Source organism: Colobus angolensis, unplaced genomic scaffold, assembly GCF_000951035.1.
Source record: "Colobus angolensis palliatus isolate OR3802 unplaced genomic scaffold, Cang.pa_1.0 Scaffold48, whole genome shotgun sequence".
In the NCBI taxonomy this organism is placed as follows: Eukaryota; Metazoa; Chordata; class Mammalia; order Primates; family Cercopithecidae; genus Colobus; species Colobus angolensis.
The window spans coordinates 9385500-9406395 of NW_012118265.1; the positions used below are offsets into that span (position 1 = coordinate 9385500).

Below are 20896 nucleotides of genomic sequence, written 5' to 3' on the forward strand. Positions count from 1 at the left end.
AAACAGGAGAAGTAAATCATCACTCTATGTGTATAGCGTAGTTTGGTCACCTAGGAAGCCAGATAAAATAAAGATATGCTTATAAGATGAAATGTAGGCTCAGGAGCCAGGAAGAGTTGGGTTTAGATACAGGTTCTTCTTCTGGGTTACCCTGATCAAGACAATCAGTTTCCCTAAAAGTCTCACCTGAAAGTGGGAATAAAAGCAACAACCCTGTAGAGTGGTTTTGAAGATAAGTGACATAATATAAGCATGCCACCTTAGCTCAGTGTCTGGCACATGTTGACCCTCAAAATATACATCATTGCTATTTTTATCATCATCATAATTATCTCCTTTTTTGGTAATTATACTCTTTAATTTAAAAGCTAATATTTTTGTAAGACCTTTGGGATGTTTTATACAACTTTGTATTATTAATTTACTTGTTTTTGTTTTTGTTTTTGTTTTTTTGAAGTGGAGTCTCACTCTGTCACCCAGGCTGGAGTGCAGTGGCACAATCTCGGCTCACTGCAACCTCCGCCTCCAGGGTTCAAGCGATTCTCTTGCCTCAGCCTCCGGAGTAGCTGGGATTCCAGGCACCATGCCCAGCTAATTTTTGTATTTTTAGTAGTGACAGGGTTTCACCAAGTTGGCCAGGCTGGTCTTGAACTCCTCACCTCAAGTGAACTGCCGGCCTCGGCCTCCCAAAGTGCTGGGATTACAGGCATGAGTCACCATGCCCAGCCTTTATTAACTTACTTTTAAACTTACTTTTAAAACATAAGATACTTCAATTAATTAGTTTTAGATAATTCTTATTTTGAAAGTACTGAATATCATCTGGACATGCAAAAATTAATGAATTTCATTAAGCTTTCTATTAATAATTCAAAAAGCTTTTAAGAATTAAAATGGTCAAAATTCTAATCATCTTATTTTATTTAAAAGAAGGGGTCTGTCTCTGTCGCCCAGGTTGAAGTACAGTGGCGCGACCATAGCTCACTGCAGTCTCGATTGCGTAGGCTGAAGCGTTCCTCCCACCCCAGCCCCCTGAGTTGCTGGGATTACACGCACAAGTGACTGTACCCAGCTCCTAATAATAATTGTAAGAGCTGAATATCATAGAAGTGATCAAGGTATGAAAACCTATCTGATGGCCCACCAAAAAAATCTGGAAGAAGACACCAGGGATTCGGGACAGTGATTCAGCAACAAAGATGAAACTGTCATTTCCAGTTATACGATGGCTATGGCCAATTACAAAGGTAAGAAAACTCTGAGGCAACATTTTTAGATGACTCATCACTGATCAGAACTAGTACTTAGGAATGTTCAACTTTATGGTTCAAAGATTTATACACTTAGACCTATCAACAACATATTGGACCAGACTAAGCAAACCCTCAGAAAACACCCTGGCTGTTTGTAGTTTCCAGCTGACAAGCCTCACTCAACAAGTGGTTTATAGTAACAAGCATGATGTAATATACCCATAAACAAACATACGATGATACTCCCTAAATTGGCAATGCCCAGAGTCATTAATAATTTGAAGTTTATGGCCACAGTGGCTCATACCTGTAATGCCAGCACTTTGGGAGGCTGAAGCAGGCAGATCACCTGAGGTCAGGAGTTCGAGACGCACCTGGCCAACATGGCGAAACTTCATTCTACTAAAAATACAAAAAATTAGCCAGGCGTGGTGGTGTGCACCTCTAGTCCCAGCTACTCGGGAGGCTGAGGCAGCAGAATTGCTTAAACCTCAGAGGTACAGGTTGCAGTGAACCAAGATCATGCCACTGCACTCCAGCCTGGGCAACAGAGTGAGACTCTGTTTCAAAAAATAATAATAATAAATAATAGGCCAGGCGCAGTGGCTCATGGCTGTAATCCCAGCACTTTGGGAGGCTGAGGTGGGTGGATCACAAGGTAAAGATATTAAGATCATCCTGGTCAGCATGGTGAAACCCCATCTCAACCAAAAATACAAAAATTAGCTGGGCATGGTGGCGGGCCCCTGTAGTCCCAACTACTCAGGAGGCTGAGGTAAGAGAATCACTTGAACTCAGGAGGTGGAGGTTACAGTGAGCCAAGATTGTGCCACTGCACTGCAGTCTGGCAACAGAGCGAGACTCTATCTAAAAATAAATAAATAAATAATAATAATAATAATAGTAAATAATAATTTGAAGTTTTTCTTTTCTTAATTGTATTTTTTCTATAATAAACATATATTACATATATAACTAAAATAAAATTTGTATATAAGACACCTAGTTCTCTATGCATAATCACTATCAGTAGCAGTTTAAAAAACCAAAAAAAAAAATCAGTCCCATTATATATCCAAAGTTCTAATTAAATAAGTGTTTACACATAAGTAATAAGAAGAATAAGATATTGCTAGTTGTTTCTTCACACTGCTTACCTTATTCACTAAAAGATAGCAAAAGAGTGCTGAATTCTCCTTTCCAAGAAGTTGGAACCATAGTAATTGGGAAGGTTTTAGCTCTTTTTGTAACCATGCCTTCCCAGTTTCAGTGAGTTCTACTCCAGCCAGCTTAACCAGCAAAGCACCACATGGCTCCTCTAAGAAAGGTGAGGTAGAAAAGAGTTCAGCTTTAACAGCATGTTGTAAAAACAAATTCCAGTCATTTGGCCTCCAAAACACAAACAAATATATTATGTTTATTTATAAATACCCAGTCTCTCTAAATGTAGACCCATTTATTTCTATATTCAAGTTTTCTTTTAAAACAATACAAGTATACATAACAGAGTAATTTCAAAAACCCACTTCTTTTTTTTCTTTTTTTGTTTTTTCTTTTTCTTTTTTTTTTTTTTCTTGAAACAGAGTCTCACTCTGTCACCCATGTTGGAGTAAGGTGGTTCAATCTTGGTTCACTGCAATCTCTGCCTCCCAGGTTCAAGTGATTCTCGTGCCTCAGCCTCCTGAGTAGCTGGGATTATAGGCATGCACCATCATGCCCGGCTGATTGTTGCATTTTTAGTATAGACAGGGTCTCGTTATGTTGGCCAAGCTGGTCTCAAACCCCTGGCTTCAAGTGATCCACTGACCTCAGCCTCCCAAAGTGCTGGGATTATAGGCATGAGCCATCACACCCAGCCTTCAAAAATCCATTTCAGTAAGCTTCAGAACAGGAAGTGAGATTTAACTAATTTAACCTTCTTTTTTCAACCTCCCATGCTTATTTTTACACATACACACATAAAGCTATAGACCTTCAGTTTAATAATATGGGCTATTACCACCAAAAGAACCATAGAAACTGCTTTTTCACTTAACTTATTGAAAATATTGTCCCTTCTCAACAAATATTGATCTACATCAACACTGTTATGCTTATACATTTTGCAAAACTGCCTTCTAGACAGGATTTTATCAATTGATATTCTAAGAAGCATATGAAGAAGACCTATTTACCCAAACCCTTGGTAGAATTTTAACCAATGTAACTTTAATAACAAGATTTTACTTTAGAAAAAGTTTATAACTTTCCAAAAACAGATAACAGCTGACAAAAAAAAACTTGGTGTCTTAAAAAAAATTATACATTTAACATACATTAAGCTCTTACATAATGGTTGAAAATATAAAGTTAAATCCATCCATTCTCCAGGAAATAAGTAATACTTTAGTTCAAGAAGATATCCTAGACCACCATTATAGTATTTGACCAAAAAAAAAAAAAAAAATGTGTTTAGGATACAGGCTTCTTAAAACGTGTCCTAGAATTTCAGTTTGAGAAGCATCAAAAGGTATAAGCAATTGCACTCCTGTACTCCAGCCTAGGCAACAGGGCAAGAACTTATCTCAAAATAAAGAAGGCCAGGTGTAGTGCCTCACGCCTGTAATCCCAGCCCTTTGGGAGGCCGAGAAGGGCGGATCACCTGAGGTCAGGAGTTCGAGATCAGTCTGGCCAACATGGTAAACCCCATCTTTACTAAAAATACAAAAATTAAGGCCAGACGTGGTGGTTCACACCTGTAATCCCAGCACTTTGTGAGGCTGAGGCAGGTGGATCACCTGAGGTCAGGAAATCAAGACCAGCCTGACCAACATGGTGAAACCCCATCTCTACTAAAAATACAAAATTAGCCAGGCATGGTGGCACAAGCCTGTAATTACAGCTACTTTGGAGGCTGAGGCAGGAGAATTGCTTGAACTTGGGAGGCAAAGTTTGCAGTGAGCCGAGATCATGCCATCACACTCCAGCCTGGGCAACAAGAGCGAACCTCCCTCTCAAAAACAAACAAACAAACAAAAAAACACAAAAATTAGCTGGGCATGGTGGTGCATGCTTATAATCCCAGCTACTCAGGAGGCTGAGGCATGAGAATCACTTGAATCTAGGAGGCAGAGGCTGAAGTGAGCCGAGATTGTGCCACTGCACTCCAGCCTGGGCAATAGAGTGAGACCGTCTCAAAAAAAAAAAAAGAAAAGAAGAAGAAGAAAAAATAAGGTATTTGTAGAATGATCATACTTTTACAAAAACTTTGTGTTACAATAAGTAAATACACAAATTAGATTAAGGTAGTACATACAACAAAGACTAAATGATATCAAATCATTAGTACATAATGAGTTACAGAAAGCCTAAAAATTCTGAAGTCTCTCTCCAACCCTTTAACATTGCCAACACCATCAATCCTCTTCTAGTAAGACATCCTGATAGCGGCAGGAGACAGTCAAATTCCCAAGCAGATGGGGCAGGTGCCCAGCGAAACCTGACCTTCAAACTAAAAACAGTTTAAAGCCTGAAAAACGAGCTACAAGTCTCAGATAAATCCATGGACTGGATAGAGAACCTCTTTTCTTGTTTGGTGCTCTTTCCTGTGATTGATCCCCACCCTTCACCTATTTTACATATAGCTACCCTTCCCTAATTGTTTTTGCACTGCCATGCTCATCTTTTAGTGGTGCCCTTTTTTTTAGCCTTTTTTGCATACTCACAAACCAATTAGCATGCACTCACCCCTTCTGAGCCTAAAAAGCCCCAAACTCAGCCACACTTTGAGACTGCTTGTCTTCGGGCAGGGGACTACCTGACTTCAGGTGGTGGGGGTGGGGTTGCACAACTCAGGTACCCTCTCTGCTGACAGCTGTTTTGTTTACTCAACAAAACTTTGCCTTGCTCACCCACCAGCAGTCAGCTAACCTCATTCTTCTTGGATGTGGGACAAGAATCGTGACCCACTGAATGGCAAGTGCAAATGAGCACAGGGTCCAGACCAGGGTACAAGCCAAGTGCAGCCCACTGACCAGGTGGGCAGAATACCTCCTGTGGCAAGCCCAGGGCCAAGCAAGGTCCAGGCAGGGGCATCACCAGCCGTGGAGGTCTCTGGCGAAGCAGAGCCAAAAAATCCTGTGTCAACCGCATAGTCTTTGAGAACAAAGTTTTTGGGACCAAAAACTTGAAGTGGATGGTCCATTAATCTAATAAAACACTATCAACCTAAGTATTAATATCCTAATTATTTACTTGACAAAGGTCATTGCATTCCTTTAAATTAGCAAATTCCCCATGGAGTATTTAAAATATAATGTGATCAATAAGAATTTAAAAATAAATCTTCCAGAAACAAATTACTTTTTTGAAAAGTAAGTGTTACTTTTATTTTTTATTTTTTTGAGATGCAGTTTCTTTGTCACCCAGGAGGGAGTGCAGTGGTGTAATCTTGGCTCACTACAACCTCTGCCTCAAGTGATTCTCCTGCCTCAGCCTCCTGAGTAGCTGGAATTACCAGCGCATGCCACCACACCCCCACCACCACCCCCAGCTAATTTTGTATTTTTAGTAGAAAGGCAGTTTTACCATATTTACCAGGCTGGTCTTGAACTCCTGACCTCAAGTTATCTGCCCACCTCGGCCTCCCAAAGTGCTGGGATTACAGGTGTGAACCACTGTGTGTGTGTGTGTGTGTGTGTGTGTGTGTGTGTGTGTGTGTGTGGTGTGTGGAGACATGGTTTTGCTCTGCCACCCAGGCTGGAGTGCAGCGGCATGATCATGGCTCACTGTAGCCTCAACATCCCAGGCTCAAGCAATCCTCCCATATCAACCTCCCAAGTAACCAGGACAACAGGCACATGCCATCAGGCCCAGCTAATTTTTTTGTTTATTTGTTTGTTTTCTGAAATCAGCTCTCACTCTGTTACCCAGGCTGGAGTGCAGTGGCATGATCTTGACTCAGTGCAACCTCTGCTTCCTGGGTTCAAGCAATCCTCTCACCTCAGCCTCCCAACTATCTGGGACTACAGGCCTGCACCACCACACTCTGCTAATCTTTGTATTTTTTGTAGAGACAGGGTTTCACCATGTAGCCCAGGCTGGTCTCAAACTCCTGGACTCAAGCGATCCACCCGCTTCAGCCTCCCAAAGTGCTAGATTATAGGTATAAGCCATCACTAATTTTTAAATTTGTTTTGTAGAGACAAGGTTTCACAATGTTGCCAGGGCTGGTCTCAAATTCTTGGGCTCAAGGGATCCTCCTGCTTCAGCCTCTCAAAGTGCTGGAAATACGGCATAAGCCACCACCACCTGGTCTTTGATTTCTAATCTATGAATGTTTTAGTTTTGTGTTACTGTGACATGAATCCCTCTACCTTCTCAGCCCTTCAATAAATCATTTATACAAACATCAAAAATAAATAAGTAAATAAAGCCCAATTCATAATAGATGGGATGACACGGTAGGTGCTGGTTAGGAGGGGAGAACTTAGGCTCCAGTGGAGTAGGCCAAGAGTACTCTATCAAAAAGGTAGAACTTGGCCAGATGCAGTGGCTCAGCCTGTAATCTCAGCACTTTAGGAGGTAGCGGTGGGCCAGTGTCTTGAACCCAGAAGTTCAAGAAGGGCCTGGGCAACACAGCAAGATCCCATTTCTACAAAAAGTAAACTTAAAACTTAGTGGACATGATGGTGCACTCCTGCAGTCCCAGCTGCTTAGGAGGCTGAGGTAAGAGAATTGCTTTGGCTTGAAAGGAGGAGGCTAGAGTGAGCCATGATCACACCACTGCACTCCAGCCTGGGGGACACAGCAAGACCCAGTCTCAAAATCAATCAATAAATATAAGGTGGGACTTGGGTGTTTCAAATACACAGAGAAGCAGAAGGGAGTAAAGAGTGACTATGTCAAGTAAGGGAAGGATCATGATTATCTAGAAAAACTACAGACATAAGATGAAAACTGAAGCAAACCCCAACTAGGGAGTCTGTTATATTTCTGCCTCATGAGATGGGTGGGAAACTTTGTGGCTAAATATTTTTAAGGTTTTTAGAGAGATAGGACATAATACAAAAACTGATTTTTTTAAAATAACTCTAGATCTATAAAATACTATAAGTGGATTCATGACAATGTACAACTTCATGAGACATAGGAAATTGTATGACAGCAGAATCATCTACACCTATGTCAAAAACTTTTTTTTTTTTTACCGTCAGGGATAAGAGAAGCTTTGAATAATTTCCTCACTAGACTGCAGGTTTTATGACTACTGTAAGTGTGTGCCCATTTTCTTTGCCGCTGTACTGAGACTGTAGCAATAGCGCAGGCATTCAGAAATAATTGGAGGAATTAAGTATTCTAAATGTTTCACTTCATAAAATGTTTAGGCTGTGCGTGTGTGTGTGCGTGTGTGTGTGTGTGTGTGTGTGTGCGCCTCATTCATACACACCAAAAATAAGATCGCAGAAGGGATAGGTGGCACAGAATTGCCATTAGAAAGGAGTCTTAGAAATCTTATAACTCTCTTGTTTGATGGCGGTGGGAACCACAGACCAAAAGCAGAAACAGAACACAGCTTCACACACCAATCTGTGTTCTACTACACCATGCAGCCTCTACTACTATGTTGAGTCATTTGAACCAAACCTTTTTGGTAAGAATGACCTCCATATTTAGGACCTGGATCTTAGCCCTCCTCAGAAATAGAATAAACACCTATTTCTATTACATAAATCAAGAAGTAAAAATAGTGAAAGGAACATAAGGATCTTTTAATTAACTATTTTAAAATGAAGACTATGCTCTAGCAACTTATCATATCATTCAAAATGGTGTTTGGGTAACAACTTTCTAGCTCTAAAACAATTTTACAGGTAAATAGGTTTCATGTCTGAAAGTGCAAAATAATCTTTTTCACATAAGCAGTTTATGTTAGTCACAAAACAGGCATTAGCACTATCATGACATTTGGAGTGGTTAGTATCTGTTGAGAGGTATAAGACATTTATCATCTGTTTCTTTAACTTCTGCATGTCTATAGAACATGCAGTTCTGAACTGAGTGATGGAAAATCTGTTTTCTAGCTTTGATTTCAACATTACTAGCTAGATGGCATTTAATCTCTGTAGAAAATATTAAAATAAGTGGAGGAGAAAAGTGGGAATTTAGGGAACTTCTAAGGCTCCCTTAGACTCTAAAATTCAGATTCTATGTACCAAATTACATAAACATTTTATTATTTGTTGTGGGACCCATTAATAATAAAAATCATATGTGGCAATTACAGTGCTGTGGCATTGCATGATTTCAGGAGGCAGATTTCTGTTGAATATCACCCCTGTAGACATGCAACGCATAGCCCGGACAACCACAAGTGATGATCTGGCTGGCTAAGCTCTGATGAGTCATTACTATCAGATAGAAGAGATTTAAATTATTACAACAACTGAGAAGCTAAAGGACTTGCGAAGTGTAAATCCTACTTAGAGCTGAGATGGTCAAAAAAGGCCATCCTTGGTAATCTCTCTTCAGGGAGCAACACTCATTAAAACTGTGTTTAAGTTCTCTTTGGTTTACTAGAAGAATTAATTGTATCAAGTATGTTTGGGGGGGAAAAAATCAATCTTATTCCTTTACAGTTGTACGTTATTGAACAGAGTGATAGTCATTCACCTTGGGATTTTAAAAAAGAACTCCTTTCTTCATAAAATCAGAATATTAAGAAGAGCCATAAATAGAACTAAATTAATCCATTTGACAAATTTTACCAAGTCTCTATTGGCTAATAAGTATTTTTCTAGGGACTTTGAATACCAAAATGAAAAGGAAAAAATCCTTGCCCATCAGGGGCTCACAGTTCAGTGAGGAATATAAACCTAAATACATAACAATAGCAGAAAAAGGTGAATAAGTACTATAATTGCAGTGTATGTATCATAAATTGTTGTGGGGTATAGTAAAGAAAGAGGCTAATTCAGCCTGGCAGTTAAGGAGGCTTCACAAAAGAGCTAACAGTTGAGCCAGATCCTAAAGAATCAATTGATGTTCAACAGAGGCCAAGACACTCCAAGCAGAGAGCCAGGCCCAGGTTTGTGAGAATGCATATAAGCAGCAGGAAGGTCTGTGTGTGCCTGGGGGCTTTGATGTGAAGCAAGGAGAAATAGGAATTGCAGCAGGAAAGTGGCACCTTATACCAAACTTGTCCAATCTGCAGCCTGTGGGCCACATGCAGCCCAGGACGGCTTTGAATATGTCCCAACACAAATTTGTAAACTTTCTTAAAGCATTATGATATTGTTTTGTTTTGTTTTGTTTTGTTTTTAGCTCATCAGCTATCATTAGTGTATTTAATGTGTGGCCCAAGAAAATTTTTCTTCTTCCAATGTGGCCCAGGGAAGCCAAAAGATTGGATACCCCTGTCTTACACCCTTCCTCCCTATGTCTCAAACACAGGAGTCTTGGTATATCTTGTCAAAAGCATCATGCTCTTTCTCACCTATGCTCTTCCTAGCTAGCCTCCTCTTAATTCTTCAGGTACCTGATTAAATAACAATTCCTCAATGTGGCCTTCTCTGACTACTCTACATGTATAGATTCCATTACTGCCACTCCCAAGACCACCCAGAATCATCCTAGTATCCTGCTCCTTTTCTTCACAGCTCTTAGGACAACTTTTCATTTGTCTGTTGTCTATCTTCCACCTAGACTGTAAGCTTCAAGGGTTAAAGGAATTTTGTTTGTTTTACCCAACATTGTACAATTAGCTTAGGTCGTAGACCATAATAGGTGCTCAACATTTGTGAAATGAATGACTGAATGACTGAATAGCTGAATTTAAAAAGGAACGAAGGGGCCAGGTGTGGTGGCTCACGCCTGTAATCCCAGCACTTTGGGAGGCCAAGGTGGGCGGATCACGAGGTCAGGAGATCGAGACCATCCTGGCTAACACAGTGAAACCCTATCTCTACTAAAAATACAAAAATATTAGCCGGGCGCAGCAGCGGGCGCCTGTAGTCCCAGCTACTCGGGAGGCTGAGGCAGGAGAATGGCTTGAACCCGGGAGGCGGAGCTTGCAGCGAGCCAAGATCGCGCCACTGCACTCCAGCCTGGGGGCAGAGCGAGACTCCGTCTCAAAAAAACAAAAAAAAGAAAGAAAGAAAATTAGCTAGGCGTGGTGGCACATGCCTGTAATCCCAGTTACTCGGGAGGCTGAGGCAGGAGAATTACTTGAACCTGGGAGGCGGAGGTTGCGGTGAGCCGAGACCACGCCATCGCACTCCAGCCTGGGCAACCAGACTGAAACCCTGTCTCAAAAAAAAAAAAGAAAAAGAAAAAGAAAAAAAAAGGAGCAAAAGAAGAAAGGAAATCCGAGCCAAATTAAGCACCTCCTTATATATAAGGCCAAAAATTGAGACTTTCTCATGGACAATGGAGAGTTATTAGGAATTAAAATGATTTTTTTTTTTTTTTGCTATTTTATAAATAACATCTAATAAAAGAAGACCACAATAGTTATTTAATTTCATTAATCTTGTACCTTACTTACTTCTCAACGAAGCTATAATAGGTAAAGTAATAGGTATATGTTCAATTTCTAAACCATTCTCAGTTATTCGGCGTAATCGTCCACGTAGTTTAACATTTCTTCTTATAAATTCTACTGGAATATCTGAAGAGCTTGTAAATTTTGATGTCTATGGATTTACAAGGAGAAAAATATAACCACTTATTATTGTCATTTCAAAATTTAAAATGTCAAATTATCAAAACATTTCACAATTAGACATAACCATCAACATTTTAAAATTTAGTTCCTAATTTTATATTACTTTAATATGATTTAATCAAATATGTTTATGGAAACATTATTTACAAATCCTTATTCACTATTTTCAAGCCACTACATAAAGAACATTAAACAGACTCCTAACTTCGAAAAGCTTATAACCTCAAAATATGACACAATTCATCAAAAGACATTGAGTATCCATCTGTGCCTGGCACCACACAAATCTGGTTAAACAGTCTCCAGCTTATTCCACATAAGTACAATCTATTCATGCATATACTGATGGGAAAACTTAAACAAAGAACAAAGCTCAGTCAAATTAAATTAGAAACTTAACCAACGAGATTTTTTTTCTTATCTTTTTTTTATCTTGTAGGAGAAAAGGCACATTTAAAAAAGAAAAAAGAAAAAAAGGCCAACATTAGGAATGTACTACAATCCCTAACACTTAGGTGATATCTTGGGATCAATCAACACTTTATGCCTACTTTTTTCCACATTGACAATACTACAAGCTTTGTTCATAATTATGGCTAGTTAAGAGGCTCACATAACAGAAGGAAAAGCCAGGCATGATGGCTTATGCCTATAATTCCAGCACTTTGGGAGGCTTAGTTGGAGGGTTACTTGAGGCCAGAAGTTTTGAGACCAGCCTGGGCAACATAGCGAGACACCATCTCCAGAAAAAAATGTAAAAATCAGCTGAGCATGGTAACATAGAACAGGAGGGTCACTTGAGCCCAGGAGTTTAAGGTTACAGAGAGCCATGATAGTGCCACTAAACTCCAGCCTGGGTGACAGAGCGAGAACATGACTCTGTCAAAAAATAAATAAATAAATTAGTACCCAACTTCCTATGACAGTAAAGTTGAACTAAAGATTTTTATAATCAAGAATAATGTAGGAGACAAACCCAGAATGTGGAATATACCATAGAATAAATCACTTCGTTTTCCCAACAAAACAATGGCATTGGAAAAAAAGGGTGGGAAGGTATTACAAAATAAATGAGATTTAAGAAATATATAAAATATATAGACTATTTGAATAGATTATTTTTAAAAATCATAGTGACAATCAAGATCTTCTGACTATTGGGTATTAGAGGATTCTAAGAGATTATTGTTAATTTTATTAGGTATGATAATATTAAAAGACAAACTAACATTACAGATTTGTTTTCTAGACAGGGCTTCGCTCTGTGGCCCCAGCTCACTGTAGCCTCGACCTCCTGGGCTCAAGTAATCCTCCTGCCACAGCCCCCCAAGTAGGACTACAGGTGTGCACCACTACACCAGGTTAATTTTTAAATTTTTTGTAGAGATGGTGTCTTCACTTGTCGCCCAGGCTGATCTCAAATTCCTGGGCTCAAACAATCCTCCTGCCTCAAACAATCCTGCTGCCTCATGAATTCTGATGTCATAAACTAGGTAGTACATATCATCACCTTCTTGCCAAAATGCTTAGGCTGAATCTCGCAAGGAAAGAAACAAATTCAGATTATGGAACATATTAAAAGACAACTGGCTTGGACTCTAAAACTGTCAGCATCATGAAAGACAAAAATTGTTTTTAAGTAGGAGTAATGGCTGGACATGGTGGTTCATATCTGTAATCCCAGCACTTTGGGAGGCTGAGGGGGACGGATCACGAGGTCAATAGATGGAGACCATCCTGGCCAATATGGTGAAACCCCATCTCTACTAAAAATACAAAAATTAGCTGGGTGTGGTAGTACGTACCTGTAGTCCCAGCTACTCAGGAGGCTGAGGCAAAAGAATCGCTTGAACTTGGGATGTGGAGGGTGCAGTGAGCTGAGATCGTGCCACTGCACTCCAGCCTGGCGACAGAGCAAGACTACGTCTCAAAAAAAAAGGAGTAATATTCTAGATTAAAGGAGTCTAATGAGACATAACAACTAAATATAATGCATGATCCTGGACTGAATGTTGGATTGGGAAAAAAACAATAAAGGACATTTTTTAGAAAATACATCTGAATATTAACCTTCTTGTATGTAAAATTGCTGCAGAAATGTTAAATGTATTAGATGTGCTAATATTAATGTGGGTATGTAGGAGACATCCATGCTCTTAGAAAGCACACTATGAAGTGTTTATGGATGATGTCTCATGATGTCTGCAACTTGCTTTGAATTGGTTTCACAAAGGGAGAGAGAATACAACTGTAGCAAAATGTTAACAACTGGTGAATCTAGGTGAAAATCTAGGTGAAAGGAAAATGAATGTGACAAAATTTGTTAGGAGAAAAAGTTGGGAGGAAAAAGCTTCTGGATCCACTTTCAATATTCATTCAAGAATGTGAAATATGCAGAATATAAACAAAAGAGAGGAGAAACGCTAAATCAAACCACAAAGAATTTGAATCACGGGACAAAGTTGCTTATGACAAGTTTATGGGAAAAACAGAGAAATACAGATTAAATATCCACATAGTCAGATGGTTCCCAACATGGTTTAGTGAAAACACTAAGGGAATACCAACAAATTAATCAATGTCAATGGAAAGCTGTACTTTAGGGGTAATCTATGGAACTCTGACCTCCAGTTTAATATGATCACGAATGACTTGAATGATAGCATAAGGAACAAACATCAGGATGGCTGGTTGTTTGGAAGGATATGACTGCTGGAAGTCAGGATAGTCAGGATAAGTATTCAAAAAGATTCTGATAACCAAAATCGTGAACTAAATTGTAAAGACTCTTCATGTACTCCCCAAAACTAATGAAGGATGGGAGAGAACAAATGAATATCTATAGTGCTTATATGGGAGATATTTAGAGATTTTAGGGAACTGTGAACTCAAAGTGAGTAAAAGTATAACACTGCTGCTAAAACCACACACACAAAAACAGAAAAAGTGCAACCTGGTCTCCTCATCACCAAAAAAAAAAAAAAAAGATCAACCTAAGGTAACATTTTTAGGAACAAAACCTAGAGCAAGAGAAGTGAGGGACAGATTGTCCTAAAGCAGGCTGTAAGGAGAATATATTGCACTACTCTGGAGATCTTTTTTTTTTTTTTTTTTTTTTAAAGACAGAGTCTCGCTCTGTTGCCCAGGCTGCAGTGCAGTGGCGTGATCTTGGCTCACTATAATCTCTGTCTCCCGGGTTCAAGCAATTCTCCTGCTGCAGCCTCCTGAGTAGCTGGGATTACAGCCATGCATCATCACACCCAGCTGGTCTCAAACTCCTGACCTCAGGTGAGCCGCCTGTCTCAGCCTCCCAAAATGCTGGAATTATAGGCGTGAGCCACCATGCCTGGCCATGAGATCATATTTCATAAACGGCTTTAACAAACTGGAACAAAGCCAGAAGAAAAGAAAAAAAAAAATAGTAAGGCGCCTGGAAACCATATCACCCAGGAGAACTAACAGTACTTTGCCCAGGGAAAGAAAGAGTTAAAAGAAGTAGAATGGCCATTAAAGATGTCTTCAACTACTAAAAGTGCATCCCTTTTAATTCTGGTGTGTTTTCTTACAATATACGTAAGAAGGTCAAAGAGTGCCTTAATGTTTAGAGTTTTATAAATTATTAAGAAGCTGAGGGAGGAAACCGAAGGAGCATCAATGTTCCTGCTCTCAAGGAGCTCATGTGAGAAAGATCCCATTGCATCCATTTATTTTACATCCCACAACAACAGAAAGCTCAAAACTGTGCTTCTGTAACACAGCAGGGACTATTTGAAAGATGAACAAAAAATATACATAAAACAACCAGAATATAACTGTACAGAAATACATGAATAGGTTTAAGATAAAGCATATATCAAAGGGGACAAAAAGGGATAGATCCAAAGGCTAAGAACAGATAAGGAGGCTGTCTTCACAGGAAGTAAATCCTGAGCTTGTGACAAACACAACCTACTCTCTAGGAGAGGCAGAAAGATGCTGCTGCTACAAGGATGCTGTGTCTAAGCTTTGGACGGTGAAGAAGATGTCCTAAAGGCAAAAAGACAAATGCTGGAAGCATCCTGGTAAAGACAAAGAAAATACGGGTTTCAAATTCAAGACATAAATTTGAAATCCAGCTGTGCCACTTACTAGCTGGATGATCTTGTGAAAATTGTTTACCTCCTTTAAGTATCTACTTCCTCATCTATAAAAATCAACATTGATCAAAAGATTATTATAAGCATTAAATGAAATGATGGTTATAAAGTGCTGGCACAATGCCAAACTCAATAATCTTTTTTATTTCTTAAATATAAAATTGGCAATTATCAACCAGTAACTGAAGGAATATAAGAACTTGATAAATAATCTCTCAGAGGGAAGAAAATCAGCAACACAAAAAGGACACTGAAGCATGACTAACACAACATCCATTGCTAAATCCCTTCTCCCTTGCCACCATGAATTTTAGGGATGGGAAAGCTAAATGGTCACTCTCCTCACGTCCTTTCCAGCTAGAGGTGGCTATGTGACATCGGATGTAAACAAAAGTCTGCTGAAGGCTTCTAGGAAAAACGCTTTCCTGACAAAAGGAAAAGTGGTTGGTACTGTCCTTTTCCTCCATTTCTTGCCTTGATCATGAATATGATACTTGGAGCTACAAAAGGCATCCTATGCAATGAGAAAAGGCCAAAAAATAACATGGACCTAAGCCCTTATGTGACTGAGGCCGGGAACCACCGCCAGCAGCCTACCTCTAGACTTCTTATGACTTGAGAAAAATAAACCCCTTACATGGTGAAGCTGCTGTTGCTTGGGGTTTCTCTTACTTGCAGCCAAACTCATCTGTAATACAACAGAAGTTTTTGTTTGTTTGTTTTTGTTTTAATCACTTAATGTTTCAATGTTCTCTTCCTACTTGCTCTTCTCATCACTAGTAAGTCACCATTACTTGAAAATAGCTGGCCGGGGCTGGGCGCGGTGACTCACACCTATAATCCCAGCACTTTGGGAGGCCAAGGAGGGCAGATCACAAGATCAGGAGATCGAGACCATCCTGGCTAACATGGTGAAATTCCATCTCTACTAAAAATACAAAAAATTAGCTGGGTGTGGTGGCACACATCTGTAGTCCCAGCTACTTGGGGGGCTGAGGCAGGAGAATTGCTTGAACCCGGGAGGCGGAGTTTGCAGTGAGCCAAAATTGCACCACTGCACTTCAGCCTGGGCGACAGAGTGAGACTCCATTTAAAAAAAAAAAAAAAGTGGGCCAGGTGCGGTGGCTCATGCCTGTAATCACAGTACTTTGGGAGGCTGAGGCAGGCAGATGATGAGGTCAGGAGATCAAGACCATCCTGGCTAACATGGTGAAAACCCGTCTCTACTAAAAATACAAAAAAATTAGCCATGTGTGGTGGCACATGCCTGTAGTCCCAGCTACTCAGGAGGCTGAGGAAGGAGAACTGCTTGAACCCAGGAGCCGGAGGTTGCAGTGAGCCAACATGGCAAAAATACAAAATTAGCCAGGTATGGTGGTGGGCACATGTAATCCCAGCTACTCAGCAGGCTGAGCTGAGATCATGCCAACACACTCCAGCCTGGGCAACAGGGGAAAACTCTGCCTGAAAAAAAAAAAAATCAAGATAACTTATTGAGTCTGTGGAACAGAAAGAAAACAAGATTGAAGAAAAGTGAACAGGGCCTAAGGAATCTATGGAACACCTAAATGAACCAACACGTGCACCAGAGGAGTCCCAGAAGAAGAGAGAGAAGGGGGAAAGAGACTATTTGAAAAAAAAAAAAAAACCCACGACTGAAAACTTCCCAAGTTTGATGAGACAGACAGATACAAACATCCAAAAAGCTCAACAAGTCACATAAAAGGATCCTTAATAAGATTATCAGCAGATCTCTCATCAGAAACTTTGGAGGCTATAATGTAGTAGACTGATATCTTCAAAATGCTAAAAGCAAAAAAACTGTAAACCAAGAATATCATACCCAGCAAAACTGACCTTCAGAAGTGAAGAATTCAAGACATTTCCAGATAAATACAAGCTGAAAAAGTTTGTTACCACATACTTGCCCTGCAAGAAATGCTAAAATGAGTGCTACATGTTGCAATGAAAGGACACTAGACAGTAACTTGAAGCCATATGAAGAAATAAAGATCTTGGTAAAAGTAAATACATGAGCAATTATAAACATAATATTACTGTAACAACAGTTTGTGACTCTACTTTTTGTTTCCTACATAATTTAAGAGACTACAGGTTGAGCATCCCTAATCCAAAAATCTGAAATCTGAACTGCTTCAAAATCTGAAACTTTTTGAGTGCCAACCTAACACCAAAAGTGGAAAATTCCGCACCTGAAAAATAGAAAAATCTGCCATTATTTGCTATTGATCTTGTTTAACAGTCAATACAGGTATCCTGATGATGCTACTGTTCTGCTCAGTTAAATGTTTTTGGTCCCAAGCATCCTGGATAAGGGATACTCAACCCATTCTACTTTTTTTGTTTGTTTGTTTTTGTTTTTTGAGGTAGAGTCTCGTTCTGTCACACAGGCTGGAGTGCAATGGCACAGTCTCAGCTCACTGAAACCTCCGTCTCCTGGGTTCAAGCAGTTCTCCTGCCTCAGCCTCCCGAGTAGCTGGGATTACAGGCATATGCCACCACATCCAGCTAATTTTTGTATTTTTAGTAGACACAGGTTTTTGCCATGTTGGCCAGGCTGGTCTTGAACTCCTGACCTCAAGTGATCCACCCACCTCAGCCACTCAAAGGGTTGGGATTATAGGCGTGAGCCACTGCACCCAGGAAACTTGTACTATGTTGTTGTTTTTTTTGTGTGTGCATGTGTGTGTGTGACGGAGTGTCGCTCTGTCGCCCAGGCTGGAGTGCAGCGGCATGATCTCAGCTCACTAAAATTTATGCTTCCCGGGTTCAAGGAATTCTCTGCCTCAGCTTACCGAGTAGCTGGAACTATAGGCACACGCCGCCACTCCCGGCTAAGTTTTTGTATTTTAGTAGAGACGAAGTTTCACTGTGTTGCTGAGGCTGGTCTCAAACTCCTGAGCTCAGGCAATCTGCCCGCCTTGGCCTCCCAAAGTGCTAGCATTACAGGCATGAGCCACCTCACCCAGCCTGTACTACATTTTTAAAAGAGACAATAATTAGTTTAAAACTTGGTATTATTGTAACTTTGGTTTGTAAGTCCATATTTTGTTTTCTACATAATTTTAAAGACTTGGATATTTTAAAAATGATTAGTTTATGTTTCTCTTGGGTTTTTGTTTGTTTGTTTGTTTGTTTTTAAGACAGAGTTTCGCTCTTGTTGCTCAGGCTGGAGTGCAATGGTGCAGTCTCGGCTCACCACAACCTCCACCTCCTGGGTTCAAGCGATTCTCCTGCCTCAGCCTCCCAAGTAGCTGGGATTACAGGCATGTGCCACCATGCCTGGCTAATTTTGTATTTTTAGTAGAGACGGGTTTATTCATGTTGGTCAGCCTGGTCACGAACTCCCAACCTCAGGTGATCCTCCCGCCTTGGCCTCCCAAAGTGCTGGGATTACAGGCATAAGCCACCGCGCCTGGCCTAGTTTATGTTTTTTTATATCCACAATGTACAAAGATGCAATTTTATGACATCTAGAACTGAAAGGAGTGGGAATGATGTTCAAAAGGAATAGTTTTTGTATTTTATTGAGGTTAAGTTGGTATGAATTTAATTTAGAGTGTTATAAGTTTAGGATGTTAATAGTAACCTAGAACAAATAGTTACACAATACACAGAAAAGGAAATAATATAAAATTAAAACACTTCGGCCGGGCTGGTGGCTCATGTCTGTAATCCCAGCACTTTGGCAGGCCAAGGCAGATGGATCACTTGAGGCCAGGAGCTCGAGATCAGCCTGGCCAACATGGTGAAACCCTGTCTCTACTAATAAAACAAAAATTAGCCAAGCGTGGCAGTGAGTTCCTGTAATCCCACCTACTTGGGAGGCTGAGGCAGGAGAACTGCCTGAACCGGGAGGTGGAGGTTATAGTGAGCCGAGATGGCACCATTGCACTCCAGCCTGGGCGAGAAAGACTCTCTCAAAAAAATAAATAAATAAATAAATAAATAAAATAAAATAAAGAAATTCTACAAAATACAAAAGAACACAGTAATGCAGGAAATGAGGGACAAAAAAACCTATAAGGCACATAGAAAACAGATGGCAAAATTACAGAAGTCTGTCCTTACCATGTAATTACGTTAAATGGTAATGAATTAAAATCTCTAATAAAAAGTGAGATATCAGCATAATTTATTTAAAAACTATTCAACCATATGCAGTCTACAAGGGATACACTTTAAATCCAAACAAATAGGTTGAAAGTGAAAGGATAGAAAAAACTGTTCCATGCAAATAATAACCAAACAAGATCAGGAGTACCTAAACCAATATCAGAAAAACTAGAGTTTAAATCAAAAAAAGTTACAACAGAAAAAAATAGGACATTATTTATTAATAAAATATTCAAAAAAGCAAGAAGGCATAATAATTATAAATATTTATGTACCAAATAACAGACCAGCAAAAATGGTGAGAGTTGAAGGAAGAAATAGATAATTTTGCAATAACAGAGACAACACCCCACTCTCATAATGAATAGAACAGCCAGACAGAAGATAAGTAAGGAAAAAGAGGACTTAAATAATAAAATAAATCACTTAGATCTAACAAACATATAGAGTACTCTACCCAATGACAACAGAATATATATTATTCTCAAATGTACATAGAACATTCGCCAAGACAGACCATTTGTTAGGCCACAAATTGAGTCTTAGTAAATTATAAAAGATAGATGTCATACAAAGTATCTTCTCTGAACACAACAGGATGAAGTTATAAATAAATAACAGAAGAAAAAATTTGCCCATCTGTGAAAATTAAATGCACTCAAACAGCCAATATATCAAAAAACAATCACAAGGAAAATTTATAAATGCTTAACTAAGAAAGAAGAAAAAGAAAGAAAAAGAAAAATAGGCCAGATGTAGTGGCTTATGCCTATAATCCCAGCACTTTGGGAGGTATAGGTGGGCAGATCACTTGAGCTCAGGAGTTTGAGACAATCCTGGGCAACATGCCAAAACCCTGTCTACTAAAAAAATACAAAACATTAGCCAGGTGTGGTGGCACACACCTGTAGTCCTAGCTACTCAGGAGGCTGAGGTGGCAGAATCGCCTGAGACAGAGAAGTCAATACTGCAGTGAGCCATGGTAGTGCCACTGTAGTCCAGCCTGTCTCAGAAAGGAAAAGGGAAAGGACAGGAAAAAGAAAGGAAAAGGAAAGGAAAATGGGAAGGGGAAAGAGAAGGGGAAGGGAAGGGAAAGAAAGGAAGAAGGAAAGATTGATCTCAAATCAAAAACCGAACTATATAATTTAAGGAAATGGGGGAGAAAGGCCACACTAAACCCAAAGCTAGCAGAAGAAAGGAAATACTAAATATGAGAGTACAGACAGGAAAGAGAAAAACAATAGAGGAAAATTAATGAAACCAAAAGTTGGTTCTTCAAGAAGAACAATAAAACTGACAAATCTTTAGCTAAATGGACTTAAAAAAGAGAGAAAGGACTAAAATTCCTAAGTCAGAAATAAAAGAGGGGACATTAGTACAAATTCTACAGAAATGAAAAGAACTATAAAAGACTACTATGAACCACTGTACACTAACAAATTGGATAACATAGAAGAAATGGATAAACTTGTAGAAACAAAAAACCAGGCCAGGAACACAGTGGCTCACATCTGTAATCCCAGCACTTTGGGAGGCTAAGGCAGGCAGATCATCTGAGGTTTGAGACCAACTTGGCCAACGTGGCAAAACCCTGTCTCTACTAAAAACAAAAAAAAATTAACTGCACATGGTGGTGGGCACGTGTAATCCCAGCTACTTGGGAGGCT

General features: G+C 39.6%; 1 protein-coding gene across 3 annotated transcripts in view; it reads right to left on the reverse strand.

Annotated features, from left to right (window-relative positions):
* LOC105523944 (chromosome unknown open reading frame, human C3orf33) overlaps window positions 1-20896 on the reverse strand; it is a 47866-nt gene that overhangs the window by 2724 nt on the left and 24246 nt on the right. For all 3 annotated transcript variants that reach the window (XM_011958997.1, XM_011958998.1, XM_011958999.1), the window contains 2 exons: window positions 10777-10924; window positions 2411-2571 (listed from right to left, as the gene is read on the reverse strand). In XM_011958997.1, the coding sequence (XP_011814387.1) occupies window positions 2411-2571; window positions 10777-10924 (309 nt within the window). The remainder of the gene's footprint in view (window positions 1-2410; window positions 2572-10776; window positions 10925-20896) is intronic.